Source organism: Squalius cephalus (genome assembly GCF_949319135.1).
Source record: "Squalius cephalus genome assembly, chromosome: 2".
NCBI classification, from domain to species: domain Eukaryota; kingdom Metazoa; phylum Chordata; class Actinopteri; order Cypriniformes; family Leuciscidae; genus Squalius; species Squalius cephalus.
In genome coordinates, this window is record NC_137123.1 from 8,212,393 (window position 1) to 8,233,927 (window position 21,535).

General features: G+C 37.6%; 1 protein-coding gene and 1 long non-coding RNA gene across 2 annotated transcripts; both read left to right on the forward strand.

Moving 5' to 3' along the window:
• Positions 1–821: 821 nt before the first annotated feature.
• On the forward strand, positions 822–8,447 carry LOC307154727 (B-cell receptor CD22-like; the record flags this gene model as incomplete). Its single annotated transcript, XM_079864813.1, has 8 exons — positions 822–1,056; positions 1,155–1,403; positions 5,595–5,849; positions 5,933–6,169; positions 6,257–6,347; positions 6,474–6,519; positions 6,820–7,070; positions 7,311–8,447. 8 exons carry the CDS (start codon positions 822–824, stop codon positions 7,366–7,368), a joined length of 1,422 nt encoding a protein of 473 aa, XP_079720939.1. The 3' UTR covers positions 7,369–8,447.
• A 6,757-nt stretch (positions 8,448–15,204) lies between these two features.
• Positions 15,205–16,035, forward strand: LOC307144696. Its single transcript, XR_013818811.1, has 4 exons — positions 15,205–15,256; positions 15,453–15,530; positions 15,616–15,675; positions 15,892–16,035. It is a non-coding gene; the product is annotated as an uncharacterized lncRNA (long non-coding RNA).
• The last annotated feature ends 5,500 nt before the right edge of the window (positions 16,036–21,535 follow it).

Genomic DNA, 21,535 nt, shown 5'->3' on the forward strand with positions numbered 1-21,535 from the left:
TGAAAAACAATTTTTAATGATAGTGTATGGTCCTGTTTAAAAGGGATAGTTCACTTTGAAATTAAATTTTGGTATGTTTTAGCTTACCTCAAGGGCATCCAAGATGTAGGTGTCTTTTTTTTTGCAGTTGTTTCAATTTTTATATTTTTAGGCCAAACCGTTCTTGTCTGTCAGTCATTGAATGCAGGTCTGTGGTCACTGTTTCAAAGAACATGCACAGAGTCTGAATTAAAACAATTCCCCATCGTCCAAATTAAACAATTCCCCATCGTAAGTACACATTGATGGCCTAAGACACGAAACGAGCGGTTTGTGTGAGAAAACGAACAGTATTTATATCGTTTATACCTCTTGTAACACAGCCACGTCCAAGTGATCTGAGGGCGCGCGCGCTTCCTGCTGTGTGACGTGTGCGCAGACTGGTGCATAGATATATATACACTAGATGTTGCATTAAAGACATTCGTTCCAATGAACTGCCGTAGCTAAGGCGACATCTAGTGTATATATATATATCTATGCACCAGTCTGCGTACACATCACACAGCAGGATGCGCGCGCGCCCTCAGATCACTTGGACGTGGCTGTGTGTAAGAGGTAAAAACGATATAAATACTGTTCGTTTTAGTATGGTCCTATTTAACTCATGGATGGGTATTTGTTTCCTTCAATTGTTGTTTCCTTATGAATGTTGTGTTTCAGGAGTTTGTAGCCAGTCGGGTGGTTGGAGTGTGAGTTACAGTCCTTCACACATCTGTGCACTAAAGGACTCAACAGTGATAATGAGATGCACTTATACATACCCTACTGGACATCAGATCATGAAAGTGTTCTGGACCAAAACACTGGTAATAAATCATGAAGAGCCTCCAGATCTGTCTAATGACACTGAATACAGTCAGAGGCTTCAGTATCTGGGAGATAAACAGCAGAACTGCACCATCAGACTGAGTCATGTGACACTGAAGGATTCACACATGTACTATTTCAGATTCATCACTGATAAACCTGGTGGAAAATGGATTGGTAAATCTGGAGTGACTCTTACTGTCACAGGTGAGTTTGATGAGGTTTATCTCTTCTTCTGTGCATTATGTTGAATAATAATCAGTGTATGACAGCAGCACTAGATATAATGTGTGTGTTGTGTTCAGATCTTCAGGTGGAGTCTCCTGAGAGAGTGACAGAGGGAGATTCAGTCAATCTGAGATGTAAAAGCAGCTGCGCTCTGACTGACAGAGCAACATTCATCTGGTACAGAAACTCACAGCCATTAACTGAGAGAAGAGACAGAAACAATGAACTCCTGCTGCAGTCAGTCAGAAGAGAGGATTCAGGCAGATATAGCTGTGCTGTAGACGGACACACTCACATCTCTCCTGCTGTTCAGCTCAATGTCATGTGTGAGTATGTTCTTTAAAGTTTTCTTTCTCTCGCCCATAGCTGACTAGTGGTTAAGCGTTTCCCAAACCAAACCGTCAAACCTACATCATCAGCCATTCCAGACTGGAAGTAACTTTTCAGACTTTGATTAAAGATTACCACGGCAAACTATTTTTTTCTGTGTCTTAACTTGCACGGATAAATTTTTCACCACAAGACTATTAATATGCGCTTTTTGATTTCAGTTGGACTTTAAAAATGATAGTAATTGGGGCTAATATTTAAAACATTTAAAGGGCACCTATTATGCCCCTTTTTACAAGATGTAATATTGGTCTTGGGTGTCCCCAGAATGTATTTGTGAAGTTTCAGCACAAAATATCCCACAGTTAATTTATTATAACCATTTGAAAATGTCATTTTTGGGGCCTGTTTTAAAAAGAGCTGTTTTGGTGTGTACCACTTTAAATGTAAATGAGCTGCATATCCCCGCCCTGCTGCTGGACCTAGATGATGAAGAGACTCGGCAGAAGAATCACAAATGAGAATGGACTAAACGTCTCGGAATGGTTATTTGATACATTTATGTACTTACAAAGTTTTAATCGCGTCCCTTTTGCAATTATGGATGTGCAACACACACACACACACACACACACACACGAATTGTGATAACGTTCGCGCAATTTTTTTAAACTACACACACACAAATACTGTGATAACCTTTGCTAAGTACAAACGATTTTTTTTTCTTAAGTACAAACGAAATTATATTTATGCCAGGAGTGCTGTTGCGTCATGTTGACATTACTTGTCGTACAGGTGCTTTTGTGGCATTGACGTTGTATGTTGAGACATCCTATGATGACGACAATAAATAGCTGTAGACGCATTTGTTGTTGAACTGGCTGACATCGATTGAAATGACTATTTACCCAAAAATCATAAAATACACTTACTTCTTCTGGAGATGACGTTGGATCGCGAACAGTCGGCAACGATCCACACTTGAGGATTAACTTTGACCCTCGTTCACTAAACAGTCAGTCAGAAAATGATTTGCGCAAACATAAACGTATTTAGGAAGTTTAAGTGGCGCCTTATCTTCATAAATAAAATCCATCCGCTGCGTTTTCAGTGGCTCTGATGTCAGTGAAGACTACTATGTCCATTCTTACATCCCACAACAGAACACCTAACATTACTCTTCTTAGGAGACATTACCGGCTGTCGTTGAAACAATGGTGGATGGTGTAAACACAACACATTAAAACAGTTGTTCAAATAATGGTTTAAACACCTTTAAAGCTCAAATAATGCACATATTTGAACAAAATACTGATTATAAATGATTTTGTGAAATAATAAGATTCACATTTATGCCTTTAAATCCTCCAAAATTAGCCCCATTCACTTCTAATTTAAGTACCTCAACATTTTTTTTCTCTTTTTTAAAGCTACACTGGATTTTCTCCCATCTAGCGATGAAATTGTATATACCAACTGAATATTACTTTCTAGCCCCTCCTATTCCTGAGGGCTTTTTAACTCCTACGCTGGCCGTATTATTTACAAGGTAAACAATCCTTTTTCATCATTGACGTGAGGAAAAGTATCCTAGACGTCGTTCTAGCGTTATCCACAACCATGCTATAGTTAGCGAATCAAAAACTTTTGAAAACTTTGAATTTACACAAATAGACTGAATTACCTCTGTCGCAAGAGTGCCTATTGAGATCAGAGGAGTGAGGTTTACTCGCACAGCGACTACTAGCTGGCCTCCGTTACATGTGAAACCATAGTACACAGCAAAATCCCCAGTGTTAAATTAACACTCCTCAGTGTTTATATGTGTCCACACTACAGGGTGTTAAAAATTAACACTGAAGCAGTGTTGAAGTTAATGAGATAATTAAGTTAACACTGAAGCAGTGGTGAAGTTAATGAGATAATTAAGTTAACACTGAAGCAGTGTTGAAGTTAATGAGATAATTAAGTGATTAATTAAGTGATGATTGGCCATTAGTGGTGACACCTGATGTTAATAAGCAGAATCACTGAAGGAAAGAGAAACAAGAACAGAAAAAAGAGAAACACAAGAACTACTGACTTCGAGTCATTACACATTGTTGCACTTATTATTACCAGTTTGACTTTATTTCTGTCAAACTGACTTTTATTACTTTATTTTCTTTTCTACATCGACAAAAGTTGTTGAGATTTAACAGAAGTTTAGACGGTATTGTTTTATGGAATTTTTCTTTTCAAGTCACCATTATGGTGGTCAGTGTTTGCTTTAGTTGGGCTCTTGACACTTTTCATATTTCAATATTAGTTTTTCTCTGGTTGCTGCAACTCTGTGTTTATAAAGCACATTTGTTACTGCAAGAGAAAACATGACTTGCTCACAATATGTTATGATGATAAAAACATTATCATGTAGTGACCTGATTCACTGTTGTCATTCAGAGTCTAAATCTTTGACTATATGCTTGATGTCTTGTTTTAGTATTGGTGATTGTAGCTCTGAGATTCTACAGTTTGAGATCCAACAGCAATATCAAAAATTTTGAAAATACTTTGAGCAAAGAAGTTATTGTGTTTAAACACACAGACATCAAGAATCAGCATATGAGTCTCAACAATGGTGACAATAAACAAACTAGTGACAAACAGATCAACTCTGAACATCACAAAACAAGCTACTAAAGTCAGAACAAAACAATAGCAAAATAAAAGCAAACAGAAAAAACAATGAAAATTACAGGACAATTCAGCTGCATAATTTATTCATGCTGCAATGCATGATGTCAGCCATTGATGCGTTCTGATTGGTGGCTCCCATCATGCATTGCAACATTAAGCATTTGTTTGATTGTTACCATTGTTGAGATTCATATGTAGATTCTTGATGTCTGTGTGTGATTTTAAATCATTCAGATCTTTAAAACATTGCTGGAAGTAACTACTGTAGTGAAAAATTAATAAAACAATTGGATAAATCAGTTTATAATGATGGGTGACATCATTGAAACAGGTCACTAGTAATTTCATCATTGAAACATAACCAGGGCTGAATTTCCAAAAGCATCTTAAACTTAACTTGATTGAAGACCAACTGCAACAAATGGTCTATACGATCAAATTAGGGTTGTGATGCTTTTAGGAAACACAGCCCAAATCATAGTTTCTCTTGCCACAACACATATGCTTTATAAGCACAGAGTCGGAGCAGCCAGAGAACTACTAATGTTTAATAATAAAGTGTCAAGAGCCCAACTAAAGCAACCACTGGTCACCATAATGGTGACATGAAACGAAGCATTCCATAAAACATTACCATCTAAACTTCTGTTAAATCTAAATAAGACAGTGTGTAGATGTATGACAGAAATAAAGTCAAACTGGTAAAATAATAAGTGCAATAATGGCTCGAAGTCAGTAGTTCTTGTGTTTCTTTTTTTTCTGTTCTTGTTTCTCTTTCCTTCAGTGAGTCTGCTTGTTATCATCAGGTGTCACCACTAATGGCCAATCATCACTTAATTAATCACTTAATTATCTCATTAACTTCACCACTGCTTCAGTGTTAACTTAATTAACTCATTAACGTCAACACTGTTCAGTGTTCATTTTTAACACCCTGTAGTGTGGACACATATAAACACTGAGGAGTGTTAATTTAACACTGGGGATTTTGCTGTGTACCCCGGAAGAAACCAACGCTGATACGGGAGAACATGCAAACTGAAAGGACTCCTGCTGTGAGGCAACAGAGCTGATCAATGAGTCCCTGTGCCACCCGGATTCATGGATAAGGACTGATTATTTCTCTGAATCTCCTGCGTCGTGCGCTTACTTGTGATGAAAAGTCTGATTAATTTCCGGCTCGACTGGTTACTTCATATCGGCTCAAAAGAACAATTCGTTCAAGAACCGAACATCACTAGCGCTTTCTACAGCCACACCTAACAATAATGTTACTAACTACAATTTTTGTCCTGTAATTTGGAATTAGTAACCGACTATAGTTTGTAAGTAATCTATCCAGCATTGATTTACTGAAAAAAGAAAACGTGTGTGTGTTTTTTTTTTTTCACTTGGGGTGGGGGGTTGTGGATATTTCTTGATAAGTGACATGACCTTTTGACTCAAGGATCCATGGATTCATGTTGTTTATGCTAAATTCTGCCCCTACTATTGAGAGATTGTAGATCCTCCAGTGAATCCTATGATCTTCATCAGTCCATCTGGTGTAATAGTGGAGGGAGATTCAGTGACTCTGAACTGCATCAGTGACTCAAACCCTCCAGCAGAAATCAGCTGGATTAAAGGAGGAACGTTTGTAGGATCTGGAAGAATCTACAACATCTCAAAGATCAGCTCTGATGACAGTGGAGAATACAAGTGCAAGTCCATCAATGAACATGGAGAGAAATACTCTGATGCTGTGACTTTAAATGTCATGTGTGAGTTAATGATGGTTCAGTAACTGTGACATTAAATCCTCTAAATATTTTCTGTGATGAGAAATTTATGTTTTCTGCTTTAGACCCGCCAAAGAATGTCTTAGTGTCTATCTCTGGTGTAATAGAGGAGGGAGATTCAGTGACTCTGAAGTGCACCAGTGACTCAAACCCTCCTGCTCTGAACTTCAGCTGGTTTAAGGAGAATGAAACCTCAGCTGTTGGATCTGGACAGAGTTTCAGTGCACTACAGAGTGGACGCTTCTACTGTCAGGCTCACAATCAACATGGATCTCAGAAATCAAACGCTGTAACTGTCACAGGTGAAGCTTTTATTTTATAAAGGGTTCAAGACAGTTATAATATGTAGCTTTGAGACTTAATCTGAACTCAAATTTTTCATCTTTCAGTACATCGTGGTCATGGCTGGCTCGTCTGGTTGGGGATCACAGTGGCATGCTTAGGATTCTTCGTCGTCATCATCATCATTCTGTTTATAATGTAAGTTTGATTAAAATCATTCTCAATTACAGTGAGTGTATGAATGTATTCACTTTCAGACTAGTGCAGGTGATTAGTAATGAATCTTTAAAATGCAGCTTACAAGTTTAATGTCTGTTAAATCAGGAGAAAACGAAGATGTGCTAAAGCTGAAGACCTCACAGAAAAACAGGTAAATCTTCCAGACACAACATGTGAATAGTCTAGTTAGACGGGGCCATTCACACAAAACGTGAGAGACAAGTCAGTGGAACGAGAGACAAAAAACCCCAGAAAGTCTAGAGATGTGTTTTTAAAAGTTTACCGCATTTTAATTTCAGTGCTGTGTTTATAACGGTCACACACGTCGGTCTAGCACAAGTTTACATAGAAAACCAATGGAAAATTAGTGCACTGAAATGGGAAAATGTGTTCTGTGTGAACAGCCTTTAAATGTGAATGATAAATAATATTTAATTTTCTTCCGTTTCAGGACAATCTGTACTCTACCGTAACAGAGAGAGACGTTCATGTTTCTGAATCAGCCGATTGTGATGATGCTCAGTACGCCAGTGTTACTTCCAGCAAACCCAGAAGAGACGGAAATGCTCCTGAATGCAGAGATACTGAGGAGATCCAGTACGCAACTGTCCAACATCACAGAAAGACCGAGACGAAGAGAGCAGAGGAGAACGAAAGCCACTACGACAATATCAGGATTCGTCAGCCTGATTCTGTCCTGAGGTGAGAAGAACGAGCTTAAAGAGACAGTTCACGCAAGAATAAAACATTTGCCATCAACTCACACTCATGTTACTTTTGTGTTGATGAAAGGAGAATTTATAGTTCTATAAATCTGGACTTTTTTTTTTTTTATAAGTTTGTGTCCCACTGATGTTTCAGAAACATCTGAATTGTTTAATGACTTTTATCATCATGTATTCTGATATATAACATGATTGTTGTTTTATTTGATGTTTTTAGGCTATCAAATGTGCAGACTGTGGAAGAGGCGTCTGTGATCTACAGCCGTGTCAAATGAGTAAATGAGATAATCATGAAGACAAAGGCCAAAACAATTAAACAATATTCTGAGAGTAGGGCTGTCAATTCACTCAGTTATTTATTATTCATTAAATCAGGTGATTATCATTACAAGAGCAGAATACAAAGGAAAGAGCCAACAACACGTTTAGTGAGACTAAAAACATTTTGTGATGTCACTGCTTGGTAATTTGTTTGTTAAAGTCATTTCAACTTTTGACTTCATGTGTTTTCTGTAAGCAAATAAAAAGGCTGTATCAGTTTTGTAAGAACTGATTTTCCTGCTAAAACAAAACTCACCCTGCAGTAACGCCATAAAATGCCCCCTGGACAGCAAAGACAGAGCACAGAACCCTGTCCTGCCCAAACTTATCTCCTTGTCCCTTTGTTTGACTTCAACTCATCCCCCCTCTCCCTCCTCTTCTCCCTCCTCAAGTCACTGAAAGTTAAATTAAGAATGTCTATATATCGCATATGGTGTATCTTGTGAATGTGTTGTTTTTTCCTTTTCATGTTTGGTATCATTTTAAGGGTCTCAGTGCGATTGGTAAAATGGTCTTAATTTCATTGCAGTCATTGGTTTAATGAAAAAGATTGAGAACTTAGGAGAATCCTGTATCTCCTCTCTGGCTGATATCTCTTTGCGATATCACAAGAAACCAGGTGCTACCCCCCTGGGGGACATGGACTGGCCCAAACAACTCTAAACAACATTTGTATAACCCCTGTTGTTCTGGTCTGGTATTTAAGGCGAGGGAATAGAACACACTTTGGGACTCTTTACCAGGATCATCCCCCATAGTGATGTTTCAGTGCTTTTCAGTTGGAAAGCCCTGACACATTACTGTGTCTTTGTCAGGAAAACATTACTTACTTTTAGAGTCATCTTTGAGTAAATGATGTCATATATTTTCTGAATTGGTTTTTAATCATTTACTTCTGTAATTGGCATGATACATTTTTACCTGACAAATAAATGTTACATCTTGATTTATTCTGAAGTTTTAGAAATCATTCATTTTAGTAGATTAATGTGTAGTCTGGTGTTTCCGCAAATCTTTGTCCAGGATAGATCAAACTGAAGGCACTTTGAATGGACCATGGGGCACATCTTAGAAAAACCTTCTGATTTCTGACTATCTCCTGACTTAGCATGTTGTACGCTGCAAATATTATAAAAAATTACACCTATGGGTCTGTAGTGCGCGACTGCATAGGGTAAAATACTTGCACTGCACCCTCTGACTATTTCAGGACTGGCTAGTTTGTGATCGTGAGCGCGCAGTCGCGACGTGACGTCTCAAAGCGACACTAGGTCCGTAATGAACGAATAACTGAAAGTATGGGATAATCAGAATAATCGAAGATCTAAATTAATTCATAATAAATATTTATGATTATTTTCTAATCAGAAATATGATCTAAATTTGATTATCATTTGAAATTGGAGTCAGATTAAACGTAGAGCTAAAGTAATACTAAAACTAAATTCCAATAAATTAAGTGAACTTCACTGGAGTGCTGAAAAGACATACACGCTTTAAACCTTCGCCAGGCCGTTGGATTCCGTCGTTGGGCCAATGGGTGGTCCTTACAGTTTTACCAAATTCAAGCTTGTGTGTGGTCATTTCTGGGTCATTGTAGACCTAAGCTCAGAATAACCTACTATATGTGATAGCTGGGTTAATATTAATATTTGGGCTATTCTAACAAATGTGTGCAACAGTGGATACAATTAAAGCTTTGATGAACACCTCAGTCTATTAAAGTCACCAGTGATGATTATTTGTAGAGCAACTTCTGTGTACGTGTGTTAAGACGAGGTCAATCATGTTGGTTTAATCAGCTTGACTAAAACAACATTTAATGGAGCCCCTAAAGTCACATGGTGGTGGAAATTATATTTCAATGCTTTTGCATTTTCTCTCAAATCCTTTGCATTCCTCATGCATGAAACTTTTGCGAGCAAATGAAAAAGCATTGGAATATAATTTCTCCTCCCATCTCATACTTTTGAATCTCCATGTCCATTTAGGGGTTTTTGTATTAGCAATATTAGCAAAGAATTGATTTTGAGCGATGACATACATTGAGACACATTGGGCTGGCGCTTATGTGTGGGTGAACTGATTCTGGATGAGGTCATTTCCTGTCCCACCCACCTCTACTGCCCACCACTTCCTGTCGCTATTCTTTTCACCAATAAACTGAAGGCAAAAATTATCTTGAGAATGTCAAAATACAACTTGTCTGTCTGCGGTCAAAGTGTCGACATCCAGTCTTACTCAATATAAGTTCCTATCTTGCTAGTGTCTTGCTAAATAATTCTACAGAAAATGTTTTCCAGGAAGAAAGGCTATAAAAACTAAGTTTAAAAACTCCTTTTATTTGTATTCTATATATTTATGAACATCGATCCCCTCACTTTTAAAATGTGGAAATGCAAGTTAAACTGTAAATACGTCCTATATGTTAATACATCTTTGTAGAAGAGCAATACAAGTGGTGGACAAACTTCTTCATATTCTTAAACATTTTGTGCTTAACGACTTTTTACATATCAATAAATGCCATTGGATCATTATGAAAAGTTGTCTGAAGTTGCTTGTGTGGGCAGGAGTCAAGAAAGAGGAAGAAACATTTTCTGTCTGTGCGAGTATTTTAAAATAAACACGGTTAACCACGAGAAATTCATCAGTACAACGCCTGCTGGAGAGACTCACCAGAACACGGTAAGAGTTACGCTGGTCACTGTGTGAATATAGTCAGATTAATACTGTTGTAGAAACCACTAAACTATTTAAAAGGAAATATTCTCAATGAAATATTATTTATGGAAATGTTTTTAAAGCTAACGATTGTTTTATAATGCTCATTGTGTGTGTTATCCCTGCGGTCCCAATCCTGGTCTTTGAGGACCCCCAATACTGCACATGTTTGATATCTCTCTTATCTGACAAACCCATCTAAGGCCTTGGAGCCTTTAATAACGAGCTGATGAACTGAATTAGATGTGCTTGATTAAGGAGACATCTAAAATGCTGAGGATCGTCCAGGATTAGGAACAACTGTGTGATTCTGTATTATTGTTCTTGTAGTGACAACACTGATAATGGCTCCTCCTCTTCCTCTGGTGTTTCTGCTCATGATTCACGGTGAGTCGCTCCTTTAGTCTCTCATCAAAGTCTTTCTTTTTTAAATCATGAGTCTGTTAAAACCCCTTTCACAAACAAATTTCTGTGAAAAAAAAAATCATCAAAATAAAGTAAAAAATAAAGGCAATCAGAGCTAAAAAAAAAAAAAAGAATGATAATAATAAAAAAAAAAGAATAATAACCTCAGATAAATGTTTAAATTATTCTCTCTAGAATTAATGTACAATATAAATATGTGCATCAATAATGATTATTTTAATGTTTTTGCAATGTCAGCATTTCATGTGTTCTACAAAAAGAATAAGAATGTAATGAACATGAGGGGTCAATAATTATGAAACAATCGTTTTTGTGTGAACTATCCCTTTAATGTGTGTTTCAGGAGTTTGTAGCCAGTGGGCTGATTGTGATGATTGGCATGTGAGTTACAGTCCTTCACACATCTGTGCACTAAAGGACTCAACAGTGATAATGAGATGCACTTATACATACGGAACTGATGATTATAAAATCAAGAAAGTGTTCTGGACCAAAGCACTGGTGAAAGATAATGAAGAGCCTCCAGATCTGTCTAATGACCCTGAATACAGTCAGAGGCTTCAGTATCTGGGAGATAAACAGCAGAACTGCAACATCAGACTGAGTCATGTGACACTGAAGGATTCACACATGTACTATTTCAGATTCCTCACTGATAAACCTGGTGGAAAATATATTGGTGTTCCAGGAGTGACTCTTACTGTCACAGGTGACTTTGATGAGGTTTATCTCTTCTTCTGTGCATTATGTTGAATAATAATCAGTGTATGACAGCAGCACTAGATATAATGTGTGTTGTGTTCAGATCTTCAGGTGGAGTCTCCTGAGAGAGTGACAGAGGGAGATTCAGTCACTCTGAGATGTAAAAGCAGCTGCGCTCTGACTGACAGAGCAACATTCATCTGGTACAGAAACTCACAGCCATTAACTGAGAGAAGAGACAGAAACAATGAACTCCTGCTGCAGTCAGTCAGAAGAGAGGATTCAGGCAGATATAGCTGTGCTGTAGACGGACACACTCACATCTCTCCTGCTGTTCAGCTCAATGTCATGTGTGAGTATGTTCTTAAAAGTTTTCTTTCACGAGTTCACTCGTCCCTCCTTTTCTTTAAAAATGAGAGTAATTGGGGCTAATATTTAAAACATTTAAATGCTCACTGTTTCAATAGTACAGTCACAAAACATGAACAATATATGTGGTTTTAACATTTTATGTTATATTCAGTTATATTCAATTTTACAACTTCCATGTCATGACAACGCCACACCATGAACACAACACACTAAAACAGTTGTTCAAATAATGGTTTAAACACATTTAAAGCTCAAATAATGCACATATTTGAACAAAATACTGATTGTACATGCTTTTATGAAATAATAAGAATCACATTTATGCCTTTAAATCCTCCAACATTAGCCCCATTCACTTCTATTGTAAGTACCTCAACATTTCTTTTCTCTTTTTTAAAGCTACACTGTGTAAGATTTTCTCCCATCTAGTGGTGAAAATATATATGACTACCAACTGAATATTACTTTCCAGCCCCTCCCATTCCTGAGGGAGTTTTAACTTCTACGGTGGCTGTATTATTTACAAGGTAAACAATCCTTTTTCATCATTGACGTGAGGAAAAGTATCCTAGACGTCGTTCTAGCGTTATGCACAACCATGCTATAGTTAGCCAATCAACTATAAAACTTTGAATTTACACAAATAGGCTGAATTACCTGTCGAGAAGAAAGCAGGCAACTTTTTAAAATCCTTGCTCCTCATGAGCTCTTTCCATCTTGGAAATATTCCACTCCAATATTGACTTTGGTCTTGTTGATTTGCCTGTCACGTTGTCGTTTTAATTCTCTCTTTTGCTTCCTTGGCGACTCTGTTACATGTCCTCGAGAATAGGCGTGATCCTCTATCTTCAACAGGCTTTCAAATCTGCCGACAGTCGTGAGTAATCTCCCCCTTGCATTCGTCATTCGAGTGTAAAAGCGCGAAAGGCGAAGCTTGAATTTCCAGTTATGTCCATCTTTGGTAAATGTATTTTCAAGATGGAGGCGCAACACGGCTGCCGTCATTCGAGTGACTCGCTCATATGTATTCTGAATGGCAGATTCTACGCTTACGAGAATACTTGATTAGTTGGTGGAAGTAACACATGAATGAGCACATATCATTTTGAAAGAACAAAGTTGCTAAGAATCAACTTTAAAAAAAATACACAGTGTAGCTTTAAAGAAAACAAAACAAAAAATACAATACTTTTTGTTGTGTAATCAGTATTATGCAACAAATGTAAAAAAAAAAAAAGTGTTGCATAATACAGTCAGAGCTGTAACTGATTATATGTTTTTATACCAAGCATATCTTATTCAAATTAATGCGATAAACAAGGCAATGTGTGTAATGTAACAGATTACTGTTAGGGTTATGTTTAGTTTTTTTTTGTTTGTTTTTTTTGGTTCTGATTCTGTTTATATGAGTTCCCTGTAATTGTTAGTTTCCATATTTGTTAATTAATCAAACACCTGTTCTCTGTTCTGTTGATTATCCTCCCTTGTGTATATTTAATCCTTCAGTTCATTCAGTTCTTTTTCTGGTATTGTCTATGTTTTAATGTAGATGTGTTCTCCTGAGTTTATCCCTGGCTATTTTTATATATATATATATATATATATATATATATATATATATATATATATTAGGGCTGGAGCCTATCCCAGTTTCTTAAGCCAGAAGCAAAGCTCCCTGGACAGATGGCCAGTCCATCACAGGGCTCTCTCACACACACACACACAATCACACACACACAGGCAATTTTTGACTGTCCAATGCACCTAACCTGCATGTCTTTGGACTGTGTGTGACCCCTCCACCCGGGTCCTACTCGCCCCGCTCTGTGCGGGCCTCGAACCCTAGTCTCCAGTGTGAGAGTCAGGCGCTCTAATAAGGTTTGTGATTAATGAACCGGCTCGACCAGTTACTTCCTATCAGCTAAAAAGAACAATTCGTTCAAGAACCGAACATCACTAGCGCTTTCTACAGCCACACCTAACAATTATGTAACTAACTACAATTTTTGTCATGTAATTTGGAATCAGTAACCGACTATAGTTTGTAAGTAGTCTATCCAGCACTGATTTACTGACTACCACACACACAGAAAAAAGTGTTGTTTATTTTCGTTTTGGATATTTCTTAATAAGTGACATGACCTTTTGACTCAAGGATCCATGGATTCATGTTGTTTATGCTAAATTCTGCCCCTACCATCTGTATGTAAGAACAGAAATAGAAGTGCTTTGGTGGAGCGAGTGACGGGTGATACTATATGTTTCTCCTGTAGATCCTCCAGTGAAACCTGTGATCTTCATCAGTCCATCTGGTGTAATAGTGGAGGGAGATTCAGTGACTCTGAACTGCATCAGTGACTCAAACCCTCCTGCAGAAATCAACTGGTTTAAAGGAGGAACGTTTGTAGGATTTGGAAGAATCTACAGCATCTCAAAGATCAGCTCTGAAGACAGTGGAGAATACAAGTGCAAGTCCATCAATAAATATGGAGATAAATACTCCGCTGTGACTTTAAACGTCATGTGTGAGTTTATGATAAAACATAAGATGCAAATTTTCTGTTTTGATAAATTCAGTCCATATTAGTAATTTAAAACATTTGTAATTCAATTTAATAATAATAATAATAATAATAATAATAATAATAATAATAATAATAATAATAATTGTTAATAGATCCTCCCAGGAGCGTCTCAGCATCCATCAGTCCAGCTCGTGTTATAGTGGAGGGAGATTCAGTGACTCTGAACTGCATCAGTGACTCAAACCCTCCTGCAGAAATCAACTGGATTAAAGGAGGAACGTTTGTAGGATTTGGAAGAATCTACAGCATCTCAAAGATCAGCTCTGATGACAGAGGAGAATACAAGTGCAAGTCCATCAATGAACATGGAGAGAAATACTCTGATACTGTGACTTTAAACGTCATGTGTGAGTTTATGATAAAACATAAGATGCAAATTTTCTGTTTTGATAAATTCAGTCCATATTAGCAATTTTAAAAATGTGTAATATGAGTTAAAAATAATAATCTGATAATTATTATTAGACCCTCCCAGGAGCGTCTCAGTGTTGATAAATGGATCTGGTGTAATAGTGGAGGGAGATTCAGTGACTCTGAACTGCATCAGTGACTCAAACCCTCCTGCTCTGAACTTCAGCTGGTTTAAGGAGAATGAAACCTCAGCTGTTGGATCTGGACAGAGTTTCAGTGCACTACAGAGTGGACGCTTCTACTGTCAGGCTCACAATCAACATGGATCTCAGAGATCAGGCGCTTTAACTGTCACAGGTGAAGCTTTTATTAACACACTTCATTCTTAGTTTTTAGATTTAATTATGATATTCTCCCTCTTTCAGTTCGTCGTGGGGCTGGTTGGCCCGTCCAGTTGGGGATCCCAGTGGGATGTGTAGGAATATTCATCATCATCATCATCATCGTATTGTATAAAATGTAAATATAAAATGTATCAACAAAGAGTTATATATTTTGCTTTTAATTAATGCAGAAGTACATTTGATTATTAAATGAAACAATGAAATGGCTTGTTTCCATTTGTTTTTTTAACAGTCAGAAGAAAAGGATAAAGTGCAGATCTGCAATACACGAGTATGAGGTAAGATGGCCAAAGAACCACAGAATCACAGGCTACCAATAAATTAATTAGAGCTTCTTAATACACGCAGAACATATATTACCACAATTTTACAGGATTGTATGTGAGAACACACACTGTGGAGTGATTACACTTTTGATTGTCATGCAAAATCTCTTGTTTTGTGGTGATAGTCCTTTTCTCTGTTTCCCTGTAGAACGATGATCCCAGTGCAAACACATATGCAGCTCTTGAGCTCAAGTCCAGATCATCTGACCTCTACGACACACTCACAGTAAGAGAAATGTCAAAAACTACATGTGCAAAAGAGTTTGTGCATTCAAAAGTCAGATTCAATAATCAATGTGTTTTTCCCATAGACTGTCCATCCCAGACCTGCTGTTCACCAGTCGGGCTCTTCTGAATATGAGAATCTGTCCGTAAGTTTCTCAAGTCTTCTCAATTTCATCAAAAAATAAAGAAAATGTCCTCAGTAGTCAATCAACTAGTCAATAGATACTAAAGAGTCTTTTCCTTCTGTTACGAGATGGATTATACGAGTCGATTAACTGACAGAAATATATATTTTTTTCTGAGATTATTTGTACCATTTGTAGTGTTGATTTATGTAAATGTGTGTCTTATTTCTGTTGTAGCCACAGCAAGACGCCACAGTAAGATGAAGCACAAGCTAAACTTTACTCAGCTTTTGTCTCATCGCTGGACAGATCCACATCACAACTACTATACTGGCTTCATACCCAGCAAGCTAAACACATCCACTCAATAAACAGTCTTGACACTGGAGTCGTAGTTCAGATTTACTGAATAAATATGTAAAACTGTAAAACAATATAAAAACAAAAAGAGTACATGGTAACACTTTAGAATACTGTTCCTTCATTAATGAATAATTACACAGGAACAAACGAGTAACACATTATTAACATTCTAGTAACTACTATTAACTAACAAGAAACTCTGATTAACAAATTAGTAAGTAATAGCGCTCAGATGAATGTAGTAGTTCATTATTAGCTAATCAATAACTACTATTTTTTTCATACCTCCCAGAGAACTACTATCTACAGGTTCATAATTAACATGAATAATGCATAATTTATAATAAAAGGTAATGGTAACCCACTAGTAATGACTCAAGTATTACTACATCATTCTAAAGGAACTACTAATTATTTGGATCAGTATTCTAAAGTGAAAAACATGATAACTACCTAATATTGACTGAAGTCATTGTAAGCTTTTGAGATTTTTGTAAGATTTTGAATAGCAATTCCTTCCAATGGATTTGGTAACACTTTAGTCATTACTAGTGTGTTCCCATGATCTTCACTTTAGAATACTGATCCAAATTATTAGTAGTTCCTTTAGAAAGATGTAGTAACACTTGATTCATTACTATCCAAAATCTTACAAAAGCCTTAAAAGCTTACAATGACTTCAGTCAATATTAGGTATTTATCATGTTTTTCACTTTAGAATACTGATCCAGAATACAGTTACCATTACCTTATTATATATTATGCATTATTAATATTAATTATGAACCTGTATATAGTAGTTCTTAGTAGTCTTCAGTGAGGTATGAAAAATTGTAGTTACTGATTAGCTAATAGTGAACTACCACATTCGACTGAATGCTATGACTTACTAATTCTTTAATCAGAGTTTCTTGTTAGTTAATAGTAGTTACTACAATGTTAATAGTGCGTTACTCATTTGTTCCTGTGTAGTTATTCATTAATGAAGGAACAGTATTCTAAAGTGTTACCGAATACATAAATAAACTGTCACAAATGACGAGTCCAACAATGTACAACAGGAAAAATTAAAACAAAATGTTCACACAATATAACGCAGAACTTTGAAAACAATTACTTTTATATGCACTCCCTCATAAACATACAAAATGCCACAATCAAGAATAATTAAACTCCACTTACAGGCAGTGCCTCATTTATGTTATAGTTTTGTGTTCTGTTACAGTGTTTTCAGTTTTCTGTGATCCGTTTTCGCCTGTCTTCTGTGTTTGTTGTTACTGATCATATGTTTTCCTTTGTTCTGTTTTCCCGCCACTCCTTTGTTTCCATGGTTACTGTCATTAGTTCATTTGTATCACCTGGTTCCTCGTTAGTCTTGTCAGCTGTGTCTTGTTTCCCTGATCTGTTCTCCTGTGTATTTAAGCCCTGAGTGTTTCAGTCTTCAGTGTCGGTTCTACGTTGTTGTAGAGAGTGTGTACTGCCTGTTTTTCCCGTGTCTGGATTTCTTTTGAATTAAACCCTTGAACTGAAGTGCTCTGTCGTCCTCGCCTCCTTCTACCCGCACCACACCGTAACAATTTAAATGTTGTTGTTGTCCCCCGAAACTGAATGAAACCAATCAGTGCAGAATATATAAAGACCAGCAGGGGGAACAGAAACGCTAAGATAGGCAAAGCCTTCTTTAAACGCATCTTCAGAGTTTCCATTCTACAGAAAGCAATGGATTATATTCGTGTGACATTAATAAACAGTCAATGTGTAATTAATAAATGAGTTTAGAGTTGTTTCTGTTTTATACATTTTATCTGTGTATTAACGAGTGCATGTGGCAGATTTTTCTCTTTATTCCTTTTCAAATAAAACATTAAATAATAAAAAGGTATGAAGACTCAACATTCTGTTTCATATCTGTGTTTTAAAGTGTGTATTAAACTGGCCAAGGCACGTGATTTCAGAAAAGGAGGCTTTGTTAGGTCATACAATGTGAAACGAAATTTGAAATTCTGATAATTTGATGCTAAAACAGTGGTTCTCAAACTTTTTTGATCTTGCCCCCCTTTAAACCTTTAACAAAATATTGTGCCCTCACCTCAAACTACCAAATAAATTCACAAAAAATTATGAAAATTGAAAGATTTGTAACTGAAAAACCTGCAACGAGAAACACCTGCAATAGTTTCAATGTCACCGTGTCTACATGTGACGCAAGCAGCGAAACACAACTGAAGACAATAGAAACCATCTGCACTGGATCTGGCGGGACAAGACAAATCCCAGACACGAAGCTGATGCTCACTTCTATTTATGACATACGCTACTTCTGACACGAAGAACAAATGGATTTGTAACGGTCACTTTGTCACATCAAGTGTAGACAGCTTTTAACTGTTGCAGTGCTTACAGCAGGAAAAAAAATGTATTTACAGTCTGGTGCAAAAAGTAGTTTTGGTCTATATAGCAAATTTTTCCCTTCATGACAACTGTGAGGGGGTTGAATTTTTTATAACTCATCCAGTTAAATTATATTAAGCCTTAAAGTTCTGCATAATTAGGGGCGTGGCCACTTGAGTGACAGGTGGATTGCTGCTGTTGTCACTACTAGCCGTTCGTCTGCTGTCTGTTAGCGTCACGTCACCTCAGCTAATCCGCCTCGCTGCCCATTTTCGGTTATTGCGGTGCCAAGATGGTGACGGCCGGCTCTACCCACTTTGAGCTTCAAAAATGCTCTTCAGAAAACTACGGGTGATGTCACGGACACTATGTCCATATTTTTTTCACAGTCTATGAGTGCAAAGCAACTTTTCGACACGTGTTAATGTTGAAGGGGAGCAGCAAGTTCACAATAGCAGCTTGTTTGCGATGACTTTTGTGGCCGCTTTAGAAGAGGCAGAGAGCCAACCACCAACACACGAACGCTGTTACCATGCCTGTTTTTTTTCTGCTGATCTCCCCGACCCCTCCTCATCCCCTATCCTGACTGATAATGCTGTGGGTTTTGTCAGTAATGTGTATGATGTTGACATGTCTAAGTTATAAATGAGACATAAAAAAGATAAGTTAATTATACAAATAATACTGCATTAGTATGGACTGTATGGAAACTATAAGCTATAAAACCAGCATAACAGTTCAAAACAGTGAATCATTTTGCTAACCAATTGATTTGAACGTAAAGAAAAAAAAAAATCTCTCATCACCACAATTTTTTTTTTTTTTTTTACCGACTCAGTTAAAGGTGCTGTAGGACATCTGTAGAAATTTTAAGCTGATAGCAGTAAAAGCGTACGTCCCACCCTCCCTGCAAATCGCCGTCCAAAGCCACGCCTCCTGAAAACATGAAAATGCACAGCCAAGAAGACCGGAGACAACGTTACTGCAGTACATCATGTGTCATTCACTGGTGAGAAAACTTTATAGTACAGTTAGTAACACTACAATACCAAACGTGAACAAATTATTTGGATGCAGCCAGTTTTCAGTTTGTTTAGCTAGCAAAACTTGTCAGTGCAATAATAATTCTGGCATGACAGGGTTTCCACGATGAGAGTCTGCTTGGCTTCGATGAAGATATATAGATCGTAGATCCTTTGCCAGTGCCACTTGTTGTCGGTCCAGAAGGAAAGTTAGGTTGTTGCTGTTTGCCTGCCTTTCTCGCTCTGTCTGCACAGCGTACTAGACAGGGTCAACCCAGCCTGATCTGCAGGTGATTTGATTTCGCCCTGCAGCTCAGGCTGGAAACCTGTCCATTTATCTCTGCTGCTTCATTTACAAATTTGCGAGAGCCAATCACAAACTGGCTTAATCCAATCCAATTCCAGAGCCGTTACGGCTCTGTCCAATTCCTTTTAATCTCTCGACGATGCTCAATGGCTTCTTTTTAGCACACAAATCGCTCGAGTGGGTGTAAATACCACAAACTTTCATGTTTTTTTTTTTTTTTTTTTTTGCATGGTCTGATTGGTTGAAGGACTATCCAATTGCGTACAGAGTCATTTGAACTATGCCCATTGAGTAGAAAATACATAGCAGACTCCCCAGACCAATGTTCAATCTTAAAGGGGGGGTGAAATGCTATTTCATGCATACTGAGTTTTTTACACGGTTAAAGAGTTGGATTCCCATGCTAAACATGGACAAAGTTTCAAAAATTAAATTGTACGTTTGAAGGAGTATTTCTGTGGCAAAAATTGTCCTTCCGGTTTGTCACAAGTTTCGGAAAGTTTTTTTCGAGTATGGGTATGTGTGACGTCAGATGTAACGGAATTTCCTTATATGGGTCCTAAGGGCACTTCTCCGGTAAGATCGCGGGCGCGCGCGCACTCGTAGACCAGAGCAAGAGAGCGAAAGCAGTTCGCCATCAAAGCGCCCTGCCCGGCTTTTGGGAAGTCAATGTCACTAAAGAAGTGGGTTTTTGGTTGCCAGGGCAAGACAACCCTGCACAGATTCCCAAATAACCCGGCGTTAAGGGACCAGTGGATGGAGTTTGTTTTCCTGAGCATAAACGGAGTTGTGCAAGACTGTTTGTTCCCTGCATTTCGACGATGATTGTTTTATAAACAAAGCCCAGATCGACGGATTTGCAGATCGTCTAATGCTTAAGGATCGAGCAGTCACAATGATAAAGGTTCGCGGTCGTGGATTTGAACCGGGACGGTGAGTAAAACTGTTGAACAAATGTCTCTGTGTGTTGTTAGCTCGGCGCGTTAGCACAGCTTTAGCTTCGCCCACACGGCCCGCCTCCAGCCGCTCGTTTTTTTCCGGAAAGACTCGGTACAGCCTATCTTTCTTTTATAAATATAATAAAACTAAAGACTTTTTGGAGATATGAAGGATGCAATACTACTCTATAGCAGGGTTCTCAAGTCTCACGCATTGGCCGTGAGACACACGCAATTCAACCAGTTCACACGCTCACACGCCACACCGTGTATTTCTCATGCTGAAAAGGCAATGCCAACCAAGTTGTCCTACAAGCTTTATATATAACGTTTTATACGAGGCGCGGGCACACAAAGTGAAGTTTCCTGCCGCCAGCACGTATCTCGGCCAGATTGCGTTCGTTAATAGGCAACATAGATGCGCGAACACACGGAAGTTGACGGAACATTCTCGGCCACCGTACGTTCGTTACTAGGTAACCAACAACATCGCGCGAACACACGTCGTGATAATGGAGAAGGTAAGTTGGAAGAAAGCTCGTCTAACAGTGCTAGAACATTTAATATATAGCCCATCGTATACATTATTATTGATGCAGTCAAAACTCTACAACTACTTTGCAACCAGGCCAGAAGCTTTGGCTCAGTTTGGCTAGCTTACGTTATCTGAAACTAAGGGAAATGTTAGTGGGTATGGGAAGGAATGAAGATGTATTTCTTCATTTTATTTTAAATAAATTTAAATGTATTTATTTTATTTTAAATTATATTATATATTATAGCCTACTGTATTAATAGTATTTCTAGTTACATTAAGGCTACATACGTATTAAAGCAGAGTGCTCTGGGTAATATTTTAT